General features: G+C 34.4%; 2 protein-coding genes across 3 annotated transcripts in view; both read right to left on the bottom strand.

The window, feature by feature from the left end:
* Positions 1 to 18,233, bottom strand: part of LOC145227807 (huntingtin-interacting protein 1-like) — a 25,481-nt gene extending 7,248 nt beyond the window's left edge. Inside the window, exons 1-18 of one of the 2 annotated variants that reach the window (XM_080092726.1) lie at positions 18,073 to 18,233; positions 16,680 to 16,743; positions 16,163 to 16,305; positions 14,173 to 14,229; positions 13,481 to 13,561; positions 13,149 to 13,225; positions 11,672 to 11,733; positions 11,208 to 11,348; positions 10,324 to 10,457; positions 9,864 to 9,962; positions 9,101 to 9,271; positions 8,413 to 8,596; positions 6,088 to 6,176; positions 5,019 to 5,193; positions 3,969 to 4,142; positions 3,334 to 3,441; positions 2,692 to 2,739; positions 1,536 to 1,666 (exon numbers count right to left, since the gene is read on the bottom strand). In XM_080092726.1, the coding sequence (XP_079948852.1) occupies positions 1,536 to 1,666; positions 2,692 to 2,739; positions 3,334 to 3,441; positions 3,969 to 4,142; positions 5,019 to 5,193; positions 6,088 to 6,176; positions 8,413 to 8,596; positions 9,101 to 9,271; positions 9,864 to 9,962; positions 10,324 to 10,457; positions 11,208 to 11,348; positions 11,672 to 11,733; positions 13,149 to 13,225; positions 13,481 to 13,561; positions 14,173 to 14,229; positions 16,163 to 16,305; positions 16,680 to 16,743; positions 18,073 to 18,138 (2,004 nt within the window). In that variant the 5' untranslated portion in view covers positions 18,139 to 18,233. The remainder of the gene's footprint in view (positions 1 to 1,535; positions 1,667 to 2,691; positions 2,740 to 3,333; positions 3,442 to 3,968; positions 4,143 to 5,018; positions 5,194 to 6,087; positions 6,177 to 8,412; positions 8,597 to 9,100; positions 9,272 to 9,863; positions 9,963 to 10,323; positions 10,458 to 11,207; positions 11,349 to 11,671; positions 11,734 to 13,148; positions 13,226 to 13,480; positions 13,562 to 14,172; positions 14,230 to 16,162; positions 16,306 to 16,679; positions 16,744 to 18,072) is intronic. The other variant, XM_080092727.1, reaches the window with a different exon arrangement.
* LOC145227808 (cancer-related nucleoside-triphosphatase homolog) lies at positions 18,227 to 19,790 on the bottom strand. The gene has a single exon (XM_080092728.1). The coding sequence runs from the start codon at positions 19,472 to 19,474 to the stop codon at positions 18,917 to 18,919; it is 558 nt and encodes a 185-aa protein (XP_079948854.1). The 5' UTR covers positions 19,475 to 19,790; the 3' UTR covers positions 18,227 to 18,916.

Genomic DNA, 19,790 nt, shown 5'->3' with positions numbered 1-19,790 from the left:
AAACAAATGTTGCGGTGATTTTTACATTCTTAAGGACAAATTTTTAGAAAGCATTAACCCAACAATAAAAAAAATTGTTCGTATTCTTTTTGCACTATTATTGTCATGTAATTACAAAAACATTAAAAAAACGTAACAAAGACTTAAATCTAATCTCTTGCTTTAACCCAGATGTAGTCCTCCAAGGTCGGGCAATTTTTTTAGAAAGCTGTAACAGTTGTGTTACAGACACTTTAAATTAAAAAGCAATTTGCTACAAGTGTATACATAACAAATTGTTTTTCATATAACTTTGTTTCGCAAAATGAGTACCATTGACCTGTAGTAACCTCTCAGGGTGCACACGCCAAACGACTGTTTGACCTTTTGACACCGTTTTCAATAGCACGCCGTCATTCGTGTTCAACAATACTGTTAAGCCTAATTTATACATGCCTTGAGTATTGACTCCTAAATTGATTGTTAAAAAAACGCTACGTTATGAAGAAAGTTCTGAGCTGTGTTTGTAATACCGACTAGTTGACCTTAAGTAACCCGTGATCATGCGGCGGCCAACCTGACAGCGAGCATTTAAAAAAACATTTATTTGGCAAAAAAGTCAAGTTAATTTTTTCATCTTAACTTTTATTAAGAAAGTTTTTCTTGACATATACAAAACCGAAGCACGGTTATTAGGCTTAAATCACGTCATAGGTGTAAAACCTTCGCCAAAACTAAAAATGTGAGTGATAACTTAATAAAACGACATAGCATTGCTGTGCAAAACAGCTGATTTCTAATCACTGAAACGATGTCTCGTAAAACGTCTGTCCGACGTCAAGCTGAGCCCTCCCGCTATCGTAAACCAGTGAGTTACTCTCTTGGTACTTCAGAAAGCCACTGTCTTTCTTGACCAAACGAGCGTTAGACACATTTACGTTTCGGGGGCCTGTGGGTGAATCTCTGGGTCATACGGGGTCAAAATTCACATGGACCATCTTTAGACCAATATCTGTAATGTGTGTAAAATTGAAAAAGTTTGAACCATTCTTTCTTGACCAAAACGTGGGAACAATAGCCGCGCTAAAAATTTCACGTGTTGGGGTGCTGTGGGTGAACCGAGGGATCAAACGGGGTCAAAATTCACATGGACCATCTTTAGACCAATACCTATTATGTGTGTCAATTTGAAAAACTTTGAACCATTCTTTCTTGACCAAAACGTGGGAACAAATCCGCGCTAAAAATTTCACGTTTTGGGGGGCTGTGGGTGAACCGAGGGATCAAACGGGGTCAAAATTCACATGGACCATCTTTAGACCAATATCTGTAATGTGTGTAAATTTGAAAAAGTTTGAACCATTCTTTCTTGACCAAAACGTGGGAACAAATCTGCGTTAGAAAGAAAAAAAGAAAAAAGAAAAAAAGAAAAAAAAAATATAGACAAAAACAATATGTGTCCCCTTCAGGGAAGGGGACCCATAATAACTATTTTCAACTCCATAACCAAAAAACACCTTTTGTTTCTGATAAAGTAAGTCAGAAATGTATCTTACTTGTGCAGTGCTTAGTAGTTCAGTGAGTTTGTCTTTGGTTTTTGTCCCATTTGCATGTTTTGTTTCATGTTTGACGATGCCAAGAAATGTAAGCGACTCCTTTCCACAACTTCTACACGCCGTCTCAAGTGCTGAAATATTCAATTGACAATTTAAATTTGCCACATCAATAAACATGCGGTGACAGATAAATGTTAAATTGTGTAAATTAGCTATTACAAAAATTTGAAGTAAATTGTTGTGCTTTCATATATGAGAAGAGGGCTTAACCAATTTGATGTTCATTTTGTTTTGTTTTCAATTAAAAACACAGTTTTTAACTTTAATTGCCAAATCATGATATTTTGCCGTATGTCATGATAATGAATAACTTTTTTGACATGATTTGATAACTTTGATTTAGTAGTTATTGCACCACTTCTATAAACAATGTGTATAGTTCAGAATAAACTATGTACATCAGTGGTTCCCAACCTGGGGAGGAATTCCTCCCTAGGGAGGAATTTTATGAGTTCAGGGGAGGAATTTCATAAAAACTGCAAAAAAAATTACATTGAAAATGTTACAGAATATTTTTGCATATACATTATTATGTCCATTACAATTTGGACCATCACTAATTATAAGGTCTATTTCAAAATGCTTTAATTTTTAATGTTATATTTGTTATTCTTCTTGTGGGGAGGAATGAATAGTTCGAAAATGGGCGAAGGGAGGAATGTAACAAAAAAGGTTGATGTATATGAATAAAATACCAATTTATTAAAACAGATTTAAGTTTGACCAAACCACCTTTAGCAAGCAAATGACAACAAAATACATTTTTTTGCCAAATTAAGATAGGTTTAAAGAACTTTTTGCACATAGACTTTAGCTTAAAACTTTTCCAGTCTTTTTACCATTATGGCACACCAAAAATACCATGTTAATACACATAATGTTGAGTCATACCTAATATCAAAAAAAGTCATAAAATAATATTTAGCATTTGTTAAACTCATACAACTGCAACAGCAAAAAATGGCAAGAATTGCATGCACTTTGAATTGATATTCAATGTTTCATCAACAAAAAGTAATGTCAGCTTGTAGACGTTTAATAGGAAGGGAAATGTCTTTGTGCATCATGCAATAATTAGCTGCTTTTTCCTACTTACCCATAACCAAATCAAACAAATGATTTCTCCACTTGGTGGGGCTAAGCACTACAGGTGTGTATGCAAGACAAGCATGAAAATAAGAATATGTTAAAATACAAAACTAATGAAAGCAATAAAGCACATATTATTATTTTGATTTTGAGTTACATACTCCCTGTTTTGGAAAAATTGAACAAAATGTAAAATTGTGTGCTATATTTACAGATAAAATACAATACAAAATCTACACAAACATGCCAACACAGATAATTTAAGTCAGAGATGGCCAACCCAGGCAAAACTTCTAAGTTGTGCAAAGCATGTCTGGTAAAGCATAAAATCTCTGTCATTTCACACAACTAGTTATTATTAAAATCACTTTCAATAACTTCTAATGGGTACAATTTATCATGGACTTTTAGGACTGGTTTCCAGACAAGCGTTTGTTTAGAAAATCCAAATTGATACTCATTACATGTCAAAATCGCAAGGTTGGCCATCTCTAACATATTGGTGCAACATTCACTAAACAAGGTGAACTAAAAACCATGCAATTTTAACTACAGAAAATCCACACACAAAACAAGCACACATTTTCAAACAGACCAGCAAAACGAAAATGCAATGATTGGAAATTGAACAGTTTTATTATTTCCATACCTGTGCCTTGCTGGTCAGGAGCCATATTACAAGTAGCACCCCCATTTTCAATTGTCTCCGCCATCCAGTGGCCAAATGAGGAAATACTGCGCAGCAGACCACTGATATCTGTAATATGTTATGAGGTATTAAATATCACCAGTACACAAAAAACAAATAAATGGACTATTGTTTCTTTGGTAAAATCAAGATTATATTCAGGGCTAATCTGTAATTCTTTGTGTGATCATGCCTAATACAATCAATACAGTAAACAGTATGTTGATTTGCTACCACTAATATGAAATTGAATCCAGTTTAAATTCCCTCTGTTTGTGCTTGACTGTGGTTAAGAGAGATCAGTCACTTTAATACAGTTCTTATGTTGACTTGGTCTTTGTAGAAATAATGAATATGTTGAATAATAAGTTGTTGAAAATTCCATATAAATTCGAAAAAATGTAAGTTGACATTTAAAACAGAAATTTATACTCTACGTATTTTAAAAAAACTCCAGCTTGTAAAGACAAACTTCAACATTTTTTGTCACACTTATTCTGAACTAAAAATGATTAAATGTTTCAAACTGTTCTTGTTAGTGTGAGTTTTACAAATCCACCACTTTAAGAAATAAATTGTATTAAATGGTTTCCTACCATCTTTTTGTGTAAACTTATTGAGGTCAATCTCCATCTTGTTTAAGGCTTCTGTGGCTTTGGTAGCAATATGCATTAGTGACTCTGCACTGCATGTGCGACTGCTGTTTGATTCATCGTCCAGCGAATCTACAGCAACTTGTATAATTTCATGAGCCTCCTCTGCTGCCAGAGCTGCAATAAAAGTTCATACCAATGTCTAATATACATGTACTTCAATGAAAAAGTTACATAGGCACAATAGTTTACACCTTTCACGACGTAAGGCGTTTATTGGCATCGGTATTGAATTTCATTCAGCCAACATCTGTACAATGACATTTTATATTAAAATGACACCACAAAGACATAAAAATTGCTGATTATGTGAACAAAGCAGACAGTACTGAGGTTTTGGCTCTTTCCAATCTTTACCACAAATACCATTTTCAATTTTACCACAATAGCCCAAAGACATTTTTTCTGGCTTTTCAGCTTTTTTGGCCTATCAGAAAGTTACCATTGCTATTGATCAGAAAACTTAATTAACAAGCACTTACACATAGAACAAAATAGGCCCAGTACAACTAACAAGGATATACTTTTTTTAACAAAATATATAACATGGGTGAACAATGCATACCAAATTACTTCCTTTTTCAAAATGGCAAAAACTCAGTGCCCCAACATTTTTGTGTGAAACAGTGGTTTACCATGCAAGCGGGTTTAAAATCAATAAAAAAGAAGGCAAATTTGTTGCGCGTAGCGTGTTTTTAAGACCCACATCGTAGCATACTAAAGCTACATATTAGTTTAAATTATTTGAAAGTGTGAGAACTTGAATTAGAAAATCAGTTGGCGTGCAATAAAAAAATCACCTCACATGCCAACATTGTGTCAGGGGTTGCTGACCACTGGTATATATTATACCTAGGTTTTGAGCATCATAAGTTCCTAATATGCTGGGTTTTCAAATAATGCTTTAGGTAAAAATGCTTATTAATAAAACACTGCTGCAGGGCTTGCTTTTAGCAAAAACTATACTTTATATTAGATATAAAACACACTTACCTAGAAGCTTGGCTTTCAATTCCTTTTGTTTTCTCTTGTTTTCTTCATTAGTCAATTCTGATTCATTCAACTGCAGACGAAGCTTGTTGATTTCAGCCAACAACTTTGATCGTTCATCCTGAACTTCTCCTGCACTCTGTTGTAGTGTTTCTGCCTGACGCTTGGTGTCAGCATTCTATAGAAAAATTAAAATTTAGGAACAGCATACTGAGCTGTTTCAAACAGATTAAGTTGGCTGTACTATATATTAGGGATGGGCCGAGCCGAGCCAGAACCCGGGTACTCGGTACCGAGCATCGCTGTTTTTAATGCTCGGTGCTCGGCCGAGCAGTTGCACACACTTACCCGAGCGTTAAATTTGCATATTCACGCCCTGCTAACATACGTAACTAGTGTTATAAACGGTGTCTAGGAACAAAACGAATGATTTTTCAAATGCACTAGAAAGAGATGGTGGAAAAACGGGTATTTTATGGGCATGTACAGCTTAATAAAACACCGCCGGTGACGTAAGAGGCCTTGTAGAGCTAAAACGTAGAAAGGGGATTTTTGTGACGTCATAATGCACCGAGCGTGCTCGGCCGAGCACCGAGCATTAAAATGAGATGTTCGGTGCTGGACCAAACAGAACATTTGCAGTTTTGGCACATCCCTACTATATATAATACCTATAAAGAAGTATTAAAGCACAATTCTCAGAACAGTTTTAATACAGCTGGTTTGAGGCAAGTACTTAATCCACAGCGTAAAGGCAACATACGCAAACACATACAAATTTGTTGGGCAAATGTGTTATATATTACAAATTAGTAAAAAACTCCAAAGCAGACTCTTATAATGCAAAATATGTGGCTTTCCACTACAAAAAAGATTTTGCTAGACTAATACTTGCAGTTTTAGAAGAATGTCTAAAATTACCAGAGGCCAATTACCACAGGGTAAGTGGGAGTGATTGTATTACACACTGTTGCTGATGTATGAGCTTAAAATAAGTCATGAAATGACTGGTATTTATACGTATTGGGGACTTATGTAATAATTTTTAGTTATTTTTTTCAACATTTCTTACCTTTCTCAAGAGGTCTGCATGGTCTTTCACAAGAGACATGTGTTTTTCTTTGAGTTTCCTGTACATATCTTCACTGCCCTGGGCTCGCTCTGTGAATACAACATTTTGGAGTTTCAGGTGTGAAAATTTTATCTTTCATGAAAGGTGAAGATATTTGGGTTCACTAACCACGTTCAATCATTTCAAAATTATTTGTTAATAATAGCTGAACTGGATGAACATGACAATGCTTTTTTTATCATACTATTTTTTCAACCAATATTTCGATTAATTTATTAGGACCATGCTTCCAGAATTTTTAGGGATAAGCAAGTACAAAACTAGAAGGGTGGCTTAGCACATATTGCCATTGCATATACACCATAACCTACTTTAAAACATTACTATATTTCCTACATTTATTTTATAATAGGTCCCATATTATCTACTGTCTTTATAACATTGGTTGTTTCTGCAGGCAGAAACTCATGGGTCCCCACACATACAAAGTTGTAAATAATGCATTTCAAGAGATAACTATGAGAAAGTTTGTTGTTGTAAGGTAAAACACAGTGACTGGTACTGAGCATAAATAAATATGCTGTATGGACTACAAACTATTCAAATTTCATTCCATTCATCCAAATAGCATATTTATTTACGCTCGGTACCGGTCACTGTGTTTTATCTGACAACAACAAACTTTCTCACAGTTATGAATATTCATTCCATTCATACAAGGTTTTTCTCTGTCTGAGAAAAAAGGCTAAACACAACAATCAGCTCCTTTTAATTGCGAATTGCACCTGATTGTAGGGGGCAGTGGGGTAAATGATAGTGCTACAGGGTAAAACAACAATCGACACCTATAAGTGGCACACTCCAGAAGCTGTCTAAATTTTATTCAATTCAGACATTTTTTTGAAAAATTGACCCATTTTGGGGGCTAGTGGGGTAAATGTTGGGGCCACAGGGTTGAACAAAACAATAGACAACTATAAATAGCACACTCTATAAATTGTTGAAATTTTATCCAATTCGGGCATCGTTTAAAACATTCACCCATCTTGGGGGCTAGTGGGGTAAATGTTGGGGTCAAAGGATTGAACAAAACAATAGACAACTATAAATAGCACACTCTATAAACTGTTGAAATTTTATCCAATTCAGGCATTGTTTAAAACATTCACCCATTTTAGGGGGCTAGAGAGGTAATATTGGGGCTACGGGGTTAAACACAACAATTGACACCTATAAATGACAAATTCTACAAGCTGTCCAAATTTCATCTAATTCTGACATCGTTTAAAAAACTCACCCATTTTAGGGGGTTAGTGGGGCAACTAATGGGGTTCTACACCCAAAAGTAAAAATATGAAATTACAATGACCCAATCAACAGACGTGCAAATTTTTATTCAAATCGGCCAATGTTTAAATTTCTGGCCACTAGAGGTGTTTTTAGCAACATTTGTTAACACATCTGACGTCATAAGGCTGGTGTACCCCTCTGACTGGCATGTGCAAAAACGCCCTCCAAGTAATGCACAAACACAAGTTGAATATTCTCTGCTACCTTTACTATACTGTTACTCCACAGAATTTTTTCGTTTGTGGTGCGCAGCAACATGCAAAAACGTTTTACATTTTGGGGTCTAGCGGGGTAAATACTGGGGTTATTAACTCAAACGAAGCGGATGGCACATCTACATAACTACATCTACCATCTGTGAAAGTTTCATCCAAATCCACCAAAGATTTCATGCCAAAAGTGCATGGAAACGCTTCGGCAGAAAAAAGAAAAAAAAACAGAAAAAAACAGAGTGAAATCAAGATGTGTCCCCTTCAGGGAAGGGGACCCATAAAAACACAATGTCAGAAGTTTTTGATTCATTATTGCAAATTTTGTTTTGATTGCTTAAAAATATCAGATTTTGTGTGTGAAAAGATTGTATGATCGAGAGATCTGTAAAAACGTGACCAACAACCATAAACTTTTTCCAAGTACCTTCATAAAAGGCTGAAAAATGGACAAACTTTCATTCTTATATTACCCTTAACAAATGTATAAACCTTTCTATAACTTGTTTGAGAAAGGTTATCATTTTTTTATACACCAAACAAATGCAAAAATCTAATATGCTTTTTGGTTAAACAGTTTCAAATACAGCTTAATATGTTACTTAAACTCCCAAGCAGCAAGACCATTAAATGCATTTATTTAAAATGAATACCGTCAAAACTGCTCCCACCATTCCCCTTAGCAACTACAACACACAAGTTAACAACAGCACTTCAAGTGTGCAAGATAAGACACAAATACAACAACTTGAGTTGCATGACTCACTTTCTATGTCCAGCATCAAGCTTTGTGCTTTTACAGCAGTTTCTGCTTGTTGTTCGGCTTCACATACTTGCCTACGAAGTTTGATTAGGTCGTCGTGAGTGTTACTGGCAATGACCCGACTCTCATCAAGCTCTCTTTCGAGACTGTGGATTCGGTCAAGCAATCGCCGTACTTCCTCTGAATGCTGAGAATGTTAAAAGTTTCAAACAGTGGTTCTCAAAATTTAGAACCTTGTTGCTTACAAACTATTTTACAGCACATATTTCGGGTGAAAAACACAAATTTGGCAGAAAAAATGGTTTTACCATTTTAACATGATTAGTGAGACAGTTTTGGTTAAAGAATAACAGTAAACAGAGTAAGTCATGCATATCCACATTTAACACAAAATATCTCAAAAATTATACAGCACATGTAACATACGGTTTAAAAATGTCTGGTTAAGGCTTTAAATAGCATTGTTTTCATGTAAATATGCATGAAAATTGACAAACCCAGTTATACAGCATTAATTACAAACCAAACATGTTTGAAATAATCTTTATCATACTACTAATAAATTGCTAATTTTTCAAAAACATAACGAGTTTCAAACGACACAAAAAGCCTAAATAAGTCATTATGTTTTGATCCATTAAACATGAACAGTTAGTAATCTGAAACAGATATTTATTTAGGCAAATCTTACCTCATTTTGCATTAGCTCGATTTCAGCCTTAAGCCTCTCAATCTCAGATCTCAACATCTGTATTTCCTGATCTCTTGGGTCTGGTTGCTGTACTCCGTTGAAGTTAAACGTCTCATCAGTGCTTCCAAAGAGATCATCAAAATTTGTGTCAATCAAATTTGCTACAGGAGGCTGAAATAGGAACAGAAAAAAGGTAAAAATACATTTTCAGAGAATAACATGATGATAGTTTGCTATTTACATGCCAACAATGAAAGGTTAATTGATCACAGGAACTGTGGTTTCGTGTGTGATGTTAATGAAAAAGCGAAACCCAAGTTTTGCTCTTTGAGCTCAGAATAATTTAAAGTTTAATCACCATAAACACTGTTTTCAATACAAAATGCCTTGAAACTGTTGTTGCCAAAAAAGGTGTATAATCCAAAGTTTTCCCCAAATGTTTATTTTTCAACTTACATTGAAAAAAACAGTTTATTAATACGAAAATTAAACTGTATGCATACACATTAAAAAAATTAACTTTTCATTTGACAAAAAAGTTTGTTTTTAGTTTCAAATTGACCATGACATAACAACCATATAGTTTAAATCTATTTGAGTGAGCAACTGAAGATGCCAGTTAGGCGAAATATATATATTCCAAGCAAATTCATTGACTGATTATGTTACTTTGGAAAGTATTTTCTATTGTTAGGCATATTTTTTCATTTGACTACCGATTGCATCTGTAGGACCAACTTCCTAACATTGCAAACTGACTTACTGGTTCAGGTGAGGCAGATCTGTCTGTCTCTTCAGGTAAAACCCTTACTGGACCAAGTTCATGACTTCCATCATAGGCAATTAGAAAATCAGGGACTGTCTACAAAAATATTCAATATGCCACATAAGAACAAAGTAGCATTCAAAGCAATTGGAAAATCTTTGACCAATCTAATAAGATTACTCTACTGAAAACTCACATATGTTTATACATTTAGTAATGATTTCTAAATATGTGGTAATTCTGGGAAAGAATAACTGTAAAAATGTGATACAATTGGATAGAAAACTGAAATATGTTGTTATGACATAATTTGTACTGGTCATGATAAAAAGTGCTGTACATATATGCAAGTAAACAAACAGGGAACAATAGCTAGTTTGTACAATTGCTGAAAAGCCCATTAAAATATGCCAAACAGGCAATATGTGCAAATTGAAACAATGTTGTTTGTAATTACCTCATGCATTTGAGGCACTTGAATGAGTTTTTTGAAGTACTGCAAATTGCTGCATATGTAATAGAACTTTTTCAGTTTTGTGTGACAATTTTTGAACCGCTCACGATGCCCGGATAGTGTATCTGGTGGTAAACCTTTATACAAATCAGTTTATTTTTAAAATGCAAAATTATTGTACCAGAAAATTAAAATGGACACAGAATATTGAGAAACAAAGTATATCTACATCATTTAAATCAACACACATAAAATTCTTCTTTTAACTAGCCGGGTGGTTACCAACTTATTTCATGCCATGGACCAACTGTGCAATTAAATGAACATCATGGACCAGTCCATTGTTAAGTTAGAATAAAGAAAGCATCCGTAACAACCATATTGGCTTGAAATATATTCCTTAAATGCAGAATTTCTAAGAGTGATATCACACGACTGACAGCAAACAAAACATGGCAAATAGCCTGGATAAGTCATCTTCCTACAGAATATTTAATAAATTATATGTTTATAAATTGTAAGTATAAATTATATGAACTATTTATCACCAAATAAAATTGACCTCTTGTGGATCACCTAAAACGTCATCATGGACCTTAAGATGAGAACTACTGAACTGCTGAACATCTAGTGCAGTGATTTTACAAGGTAGCCAAAAAGAAAAGTTACTTAATATAATATGATCCTTAAGTTTCCTGATAATTTTTTCCATATCAATGTTAATGGTGTGCCCCAAAAGTTTGGGTTATTTTGTAAGTGCATGTAGGACAAAAAAGCTTACATAAGACTGGTCAACATTTTCTTAAATCCATGAGCAAATATTTACATGTACAATACAGCACATATTTTTAACGTATACTGTACTATTGATATATATGTCTACTTACATGTGTGAAGTTTAAACAAAAGCTTTACAACATAATCGTACAGTTGGCTTGAATCGAGAATAACAAGGATGCAAGGTGAAAGACGGCATTGGCCAGGCCCGGTCAGTGATACAGCACGAGACATGTCCAAAGTGGAAAAAACTGAAATAAAATGACTTCAGAAATAATGGACAAAAACTTGCCTTGTGAACATCTGGCTGCACGTAAATCACTGGACATACAAATGAAAAATGAATACTTGTCTATAAAATTCAATTTTACTTTAATAGGGTTGTAACTTTAATTACTCTGTTCAACTTTTATGAGACAATTCACTGTTACACTGCCAAACAGATGAAAAGAACTCACATGTATGTAGCAAACTTTAACATAAACAATGAAATCCTATATTTAGGGCTATTTTCTGTTTATCGTGTGAAAAATACCAAGAAAATGAAGTTCAAAATAGAAACAATGGCCCTTACTTTTTTGCTGCAGTTCCATTAGCCAATCAATTCCATCCAGAATATCGACACTTAACTCAAAGCTGGAAAAACAAGTTAACTTTGGTCAATGCTATTATTTTAGCTTAGGGACATGTTTTTTGATATAATGACAATTTACATGCTGTGGAGTGAATTAATTATTTTTTTGAGCTAATTAACATCGGCATATGTATGTAAGCAGTTCCAAGAGGCATATACATCGAACAGAAATCTGTTTGGGAAAGTTTAAAATTCTTAGAGAGAACCCTAAATATAACATTCACATAATTTGTCATATTGATGTGGCCATTAACATAAAATGATTGAGAGATACTTGATTATCTTAATGTAAAATATAACCATCTAACTTTCATAGCTCTGGTAAAGTAAGGGGAAAAATAGATGCTTGGACTTTTTTTGTAATTAAAACTATATCACAAACATAGAGCGAACTGATTTAAAATTTAGCAACATTTGTCTGTGTGTAATAACAATGTGCTGATGCAATGATAACCTAATGCGTGTAGATGTAATACTTGTACCCAGTGTCATATATTTTATTAAGAACTAGGCTTAACTGTAAGCAAAACAGAAAGACCTTTTTTGGTTTCAAATCGACCATGACATAACCACACTTGAATAGTTTTCAATGGATCAGCAATAGCATTTGAAGACCCAACCCTGCCATATCATGCCTTCTACATGGCATCTTTAAATAGACCAAGCGGTTGATAACGTTTCTACATTTATATTAGGCTGAAATGAATAAGTATGAATGGGTGTAGCACTTTGTATGCTATAAATTTCACATAAATCTACCAACAGAAAAGTGAATTATGACCAAGTATTGCTCATCCAGCAGTTTTATTGTAAACAATCGACGTTTCGACGTCCTATACAAGACGCCTTCATCAGGATAATGACATAACTTGCAGGACAAATTTCTTTTAAAGCGACAAAATGCAAACCACACACATGTAAAACAGCGATAACAAGATCGCGCGGCTGCAAACTCGCACCACCGTAGCGATAAAACAAGCTCAGTGGTGTAAAAGCGACCGATAATTTATCGGCATTAGAACATCTGTTTTTACGTAAAAACCACTGAGCTTGTTTTATCGCTACGGTGGTGCGAGTTTGCAGCCGCGCGATCTTGTTATCGCTGTTTTACATGTGTGTGGTTTGCATTTTGTCGCTTTAAAAGAAATTTGTCCTGCAAGTTATGTCATTATCCTGATGAAGGCGTCTTGTATAGGACGTCGAAACGTCGATTGTTTACAATAAAACTGCTGGATGAGCAATACTTGGTCATACATTATGCCTGGCAGCAATAGCTTATTTCAGAAAAGTGAATTATTTACAAATGAAACCTATGATGTGATAATGTATGGAAAACTGTACTATATATAGAAGGGTGTACCAACATTAAGAAATCATTTTTATGCATGAATTGTCACGTTTTGGAAGTCTGACTTACAATGCATTGACATCGTTTTGGCCAATTTTTTCCAAGTCATCTTCAGAAATTGATAAGTTTCCAGGAAAAGATTCATACTGTGAAAAACATATGAAGCAAAAAATGAATTTTGCATGGCATATCAAGTTTTTATATGTAACCTGTTTATACCACGGCACACTTAAAGTTTAAAGTCATGCTTTACTTTTTCATCTTTCATAAATTATACATAAGGCCACCAGGCAGCATAACAGGAGCAAACTTTTTCATATTCAAAACATTTTATTCTCAACAACCGTTAGGTAACATTTGGACTTACACCAAACACAACAGTTGCTTGAAGTAAAATTTACCTTTTTGTGAAATTCCATTCGATCTAGTAGGCATTTTAGGTAACAACCTATTAATTTTCCATAACCATGAGGCGTGTGACCCTGGACAAATATTTGAACATAAAATGAAATACAGCAAAAAGTCTTAGTCATATATTTTCAACAGCTTTTACAATAACTTACATCACAATTACTTAAAACAGGGCTCAGAACCTTTTTGTAAGCAACATGTACATTTATTTGTTTTACTGCATAAAAGGATAATGACTTGCTGACACTATTGCGTGTTGTGTAGATTAGTAAAAGCTAATTAAAATGTAATCAAATCGCAGACAGTAGGCCACTTTTGAACTCTTACATTGTAACAAACTGAACACAAGCAATAACTTAGGATCACAAACAGAATACGAAGTAGTAAATTACTTGTAACGTATAGTTATTGTGCAGCTCTGTTGCCCTTTACAGGGTTTTCTGACCTCTGATATTCACCAAATATGTTTATATGATAGAATATTTAAATAAAGTGTGCAATTTAATAAGCTAAGTTGTTCTAAAAAACAAGTTTGCCAATATTGTTTTACTCAATGACAATTATATGTGTAATTTATTCTAAACTTAAATGTTTCAACTTTGTTTAAAAAAAAACATTCTATCTAATAATAATATTTAGTTAAATTTTATAATTAAATTGGACTTTACATATATTTGTTTACCCAGTTTCGGGCAAGGTCCTTGAGCTGTTGTCTGTACTTGATGGAATCTCTAATTACCTGAAAAACAAAAGGGAACTTACACTCATGTTTGGAATGTTAACCACATTTGCCCTGAAAAAGTCCCTACGCGTCAGGGTGTGTAATACTATTGTGCTGTCAGGTTTCAGAAGCAACTATGTGCTCCTCATGGAATGTTACAAGAGTTGTTATACTCGGTCACAAAACTTCCAACTTTGGTATGAATATATACACAGCATGTTTTCGCCTCTAGGTGAATGTATAGCAGAGAAACTGCTTATTTCGTAACAGCTCCACTAAAAAAAGTGTTTTTCAGGTTATAAAAAATACATTATAACACCAGGTTTATTTCTGCTTGATTGGCTAAGCGAAATAGTAAAACAAATACACAACAAACTAGAAGAGTGGCTTTCTGATATACTTCCATTTTATATATTCTATATGATATTTACCAATTTACTATACACATCATTTGATCTACACGTATGATTGTTTTTGTACACAAAAACAAATGGGTCCCCACACGCGTGTTTGTGCGGATTGACAGTAAACAAATGTTGCGGTGATTCTTAGATATTTAAGGACAAATTTTTAGAAAGCATTAACCCAACAATAAAAAAATTTGTTCGTATCCTTTTTGCACTATTATTGTCATTTTATTACAAAAACATTAAAAATACGTAACAAATACTTGAACACATTTTTTTTAGAAAGCTGTAACAGTTGTGTTACAGACACTTTAAATTAAAAAGCAATTTGCTACAAGTGTATACATAACAAATTGTTTTTCATTTAACTTTGTTTGTCAAAACAAGTACCATTGACCTGTAGTAACCTCTCAGGGTGCACACGCCAAACGACTGTTTGATCTTTTGACACCGTTTTCAATAGCACGCCGTCCTGAGTGTTCAACAATACCGTTAAGCCTAATTTTTACATGTCTTGAGCATTGACTCCTAAATTGATTGTAAAAAAAAAAAACGCTACCTTATGACGAAAGAAAGTTCTCAACAGTGTTTGTAATACCTACTAGTTGACCTTAAGTAACCCGTGATCATGCGACGGCCAACCTGACAACGAGCATTTAAAAAAACATTTATTTTGCAAAAAAGTCAAGTTCATTTTTTCATGTTTACTTTGATTAACAAAGTTTTGCTTGACATATACAAAACCGAAGCACGGTTATTAGGTTTAAATCACGTCATAGGTGTAAAACCTTCGCCAAAACCAAAAATGTGAGTGATAACTTAATAAAACGACATAGCATTGCTGTGCAAAACAGCTCATTTCTAATCACTGAAACGACGTCTCGGAAAACGTCTGTCCGACGTCAAGCTGACCCCTCCCGCTATCGTAAACCAGTGAGTTACTCTCTTGGTACTTCTGCCTACAGTGTCTTTCTTGACCAAACGAGCGTTAGACACATTTACGTTTCGGGGGCCTGTGGGTGAACGCTGGGTAATTCGGGGTCAAACTTCTAGAGGATCAAGTTCAGATTGATAACTAACATATGTCCAAATTTGAATCAATTTGTAGCACTCCTTCTTTACCACACGAGCGATAAAAACCAGCGTTAAAAATTTTACGTTTCGGGGGCTTGTGGGTTAACCGGCGGATCAAACGGGGTCAAAATTCACATAGACCATCTTTTGACCAATATCTGTAATGTGTGTAAATTTGAAAAAGTTCGAACCATTCTTTCTTGACCAAAACGTGGGAACAAATCCGCGTTAGACGGAAAAAAAGAAAAAAAGAAAAAAAAAATACGGACAAAAACAATATGTGTCCCCTTCAGGGAAGGGGACCCATAATTAAAAGTCATATCTTATCTTAAAGATTGACTGCTCTTAGTCGGGCAAATTTGATAGATGGATGGTACCTACCTGTACACTAAACTTATCAGTTTTCAAATCATATCTCAATAAATCACATTCAACTTGTATTTATTTACAAGACAAAAGTTCATATTTACATTTGGATGTCCTTCTCTCAGTAGTTTGTGTAGAACATGACAAAACTTCCATCCAACGATTGATTCAGATGATAAAGGCAATCGTCGAACGACATGCCAAAATGTCTGTGCTCCTTTTTCTTGGTGCGTTCCGAGAATTGTATCTGCAAGCGATTGAACTAGTGGTGAAATTGCATTACAATTAAACATCAGGGCTTGTGTAAAGATGGCTGCTGAGGTTGTATTCTTGAAGAATTTGCTTTGAATAATTTATGTATATTTGCCTAAATATGGATGTTATCTTAATATACATTTTGTTTAAAGGTTATGATGGAAGATTCTTACAATAAGCAAAAACATCAGCTGTATAAGCCATACAAGAAACAAAATATGGAAAGTCAATCATTAAGAATGTTACATACATGTTTATACACACACATAATCATTTTACACCCAAAAATAAATAGAACCTTTTTTGTTTTGCAAAACAATGGGAATATGACTACAAAAAGATGAAGTCTTTATTCGGAAAACTCACTTCGAATATGTTTTTCTTTTGCAGCACACTCAACAGTGTTGATGGCCTTGTGTATACTTGTGGTCTACAGAAAAGAGGTGTATTAATTACATAATACACGTATCTTGTAAGTGGGGTGGTAGTTATACTACTTCCTGTGGTCACAACATCAATGCAAAATTATGCTTGTGGTAAACAAATTGTAAGGTTAAGCGAATTGTGTATACATGACCAAATATACACACAATATTAGCTAACATCTTATGGCCATTTACAAAATTAAAACCATAGTAATTTTTATTGTAAAAGTCTACCATGATACCATTATTGGTAAACTCAAAAGGTTATCACATGCATTAAAATGTTTTAACATTGTTATTAAAAGTGTTTTTGACTTACTAAAAATTCTAAGGAAAAATAAAACGGTCGATTGCCATCAAGGTGGTCTAAAGAGGCTGCTTTCCTCATTGTAGCTTGCAAGAGTAATAATTATTTATATATGTTGCTTTTCTTTCCAACAAGCTTTTATACAGTGTAATATGTCACAGTACATATCTGTAGCAAATAGTGTTTTGTTTAAAACAGCTTGTTTGCTAAACACAAATGTTTAAATTAAACTGCACTGTTAACACTAAACTGTGTGTTTCTTTTCTCAACTACATGCTAGAATTACTACTGTGACTCAACCATTTATTAGCTGAAAATAGCAGACTTTATTGTGTAAACCTCATGATAAGCTGATGATAATCATAATACTATACATGCCAATGTCTCCCTACGACATGACCACTTGATCCAAAAATAACTTTAATAGCTTCAACCAACAAAATGGTTACATCACAGAGTTTTTAATTTCAACACTCTTTTTCAGATGTTTTCTATCTTCCCCTATGTTTTGCAATAAATAAGTTTCTATCTCAAGACACAACTGCCACCTTTATGCCATGGACTTTGTTGTGGTGGTTTTTCATTGATCCTACCATTCTCTGTCTGACCCATGTGTAGGGTGACACTGGTTGGAACAGGAAACACCGGAAGTACGCAATTAATTCACTGCACAGAGTCTGCTTTGATAGCACTGTACCACATTCACTAGTAATATGTCGTGCAGTGCTTTGTGACTACTGATAACCTTGTAGTAAGTGCAAATAGTGACAATACTGTTTACTTGTAGGTGAAAGTATTTACATGATGCCAACTTGGAGCAATGTCTTTGCATAGCAACGCAGACAAATGTGAGAATCTAAATTTAACAGAGCGCTGTGGTAACTAGGAAAGCACAGAAACGGGCCGGTGCAATCTGCTTGTAACTAGTGCAACAAAATAAGAAAAAAAGTTCCTTAGAAAACTAAAAAAAATTCGCAGCAGGAGATATGCAAGCACTTTTGCAAAACTAAAACACTGAATTTTTTACCTGAAACTTTTCGAAGTTTTCTCTTTCAGCATCCAGAGTGGGAGGTCCTCTTCTGAGGATGTTCATCTTTCTCAAATAAAATAGATGCCAATGTCAAACTATTCTATTCACTGACCATTGAAAAACATTGGTTCTAAACTACTTGTGATGTGACCTATGGAAAAGAATATGGTTGGTTAAAAATATTGGTACATACCTTCAATGTATTTATGTCACCCCAAATTTTGCAACAAAGCTTTGTGCAACAAAAAATCGCAAATGAAGTTAAAGAGCACAGCACCAAAACACCCATTTGGGGTTGGTCTATACCAGGCCTCAGTCAAAGACAAAATAATGGAATTGGTTATCGGGCCACAAAAATAATATGTATTATGCAGGCTGGATATATAACACACTATTTGGAACATAACTATTATCATCACCACAAGGTGAAGTATCCCACTGAATGCAAACAACCCCATGACTCCCACTACCATGATAACTGATGGCTCATGACCTGACATAAATTTGCATGTAACAAATATTTATTCCAATATGGAGACTGTTTGTGAAATATAGTTATTTAATTACAGACTGGTTCACAAGTAAAGCCTACATTATACCTTTATCACATGTTTCTATTGAGTAATACAGTAATAATCTACTACCAGAACAAAGTGTTTTAGGTTCGGCCATTTAGGCAGCATTAAATATGAAGTAAATAAGAACTCGAAGCTGTGCATTCTGAAACCACAGGTGACCATTTTATCATATATAACATTTGTGCACAAACTTAATTTTTTAGTATGTAAAGCCTATTATTTTTTACCTCAAAACCAAAGTTATACACAACAGATTAACACTTTTACACAGTTTTATTGCAAAGTGTGGAAACAATTCCTGGTAAAATGTTATCTCTATTTTCCACTGTAATGTCAAACACTTTAACATTTGGTAAAGTCCTTATGTATTCAACAAATGGAATTCCGCCACCTCTTTTTATTGGAATCGTTCCTAAAGTGGTTACGTCTTTACGTTTTAGAATAGCAGTCACTTTTGTTTGAAACGTCTTGCTAAACAGCTCCATTTTCCCAACCTCATCAAGAACAAAAATGCTTTTTGGGGTGCAACTCTCAAAGATAGGGACAACAAAATCCTCAAACTCATTCACATAAACGGAATACTTCCCAACTTTTGGACGCTTACGAAAAGTGACATCTTCTTCGATGCGAGCTAAGGGGCAACGAAGACTATTTGCAACGGAGACGGCGTCAAATCCAATTCTCTGCCCACGCAAGCGTATTTCCTCAGTATAAAATCCATTTAGAGGGAATTGACCTTTTATAGCGTCGGTACTCTTTCGTATCAGAGTTGTTTTTCCAACGCCAGGGGGGCCAGTTAGGAAAACATGCCGAAACTCCATTCTCTAGTATGCCGACTTTGCCGAGTGTATGGAAAACATGAGAAATTGAAAGAAGATTTCAACCAAAAAAGTTATTTGTGCCGTTTATACATATGCTATTGTTAATAACAGTAACATCAAGTGAAATACGCTGATATAATTTGCAGTGCAAACAAACAGGCAAATGAGACAAAAACATGACAATCATAAATACTATGATTTTTATGACACAACAAATCCGGACTTCATCTCATAATTTTTACTACGGAGCAAATAGTATAGAAAACTCCTCTACGTAGAGAAAAGAGTATAGAAAACTCTTGTTTCTAATACTCTT

Source organism: Phallusia mammillata, chromosome 5 (assembly GCF_965637545.1).
Source record: "Phallusia mammillata chromosome 5, kaPhaMamm4.hap1.1, whole genome shotgun sequence".
Classification (NCBI taxonomy): domain Eukaryota; kingdom Metazoa; phylum Chordata; class Ascidiacea; order Phlebobranchia; family Ascidiidae; genus Phallusia; species Phallusia mammillata.
The sequence above is the reverse complement of the archived record's forward strand: the minus strand, read 5'-3'. Positions and strand labels throughout refer to the sequence as shown.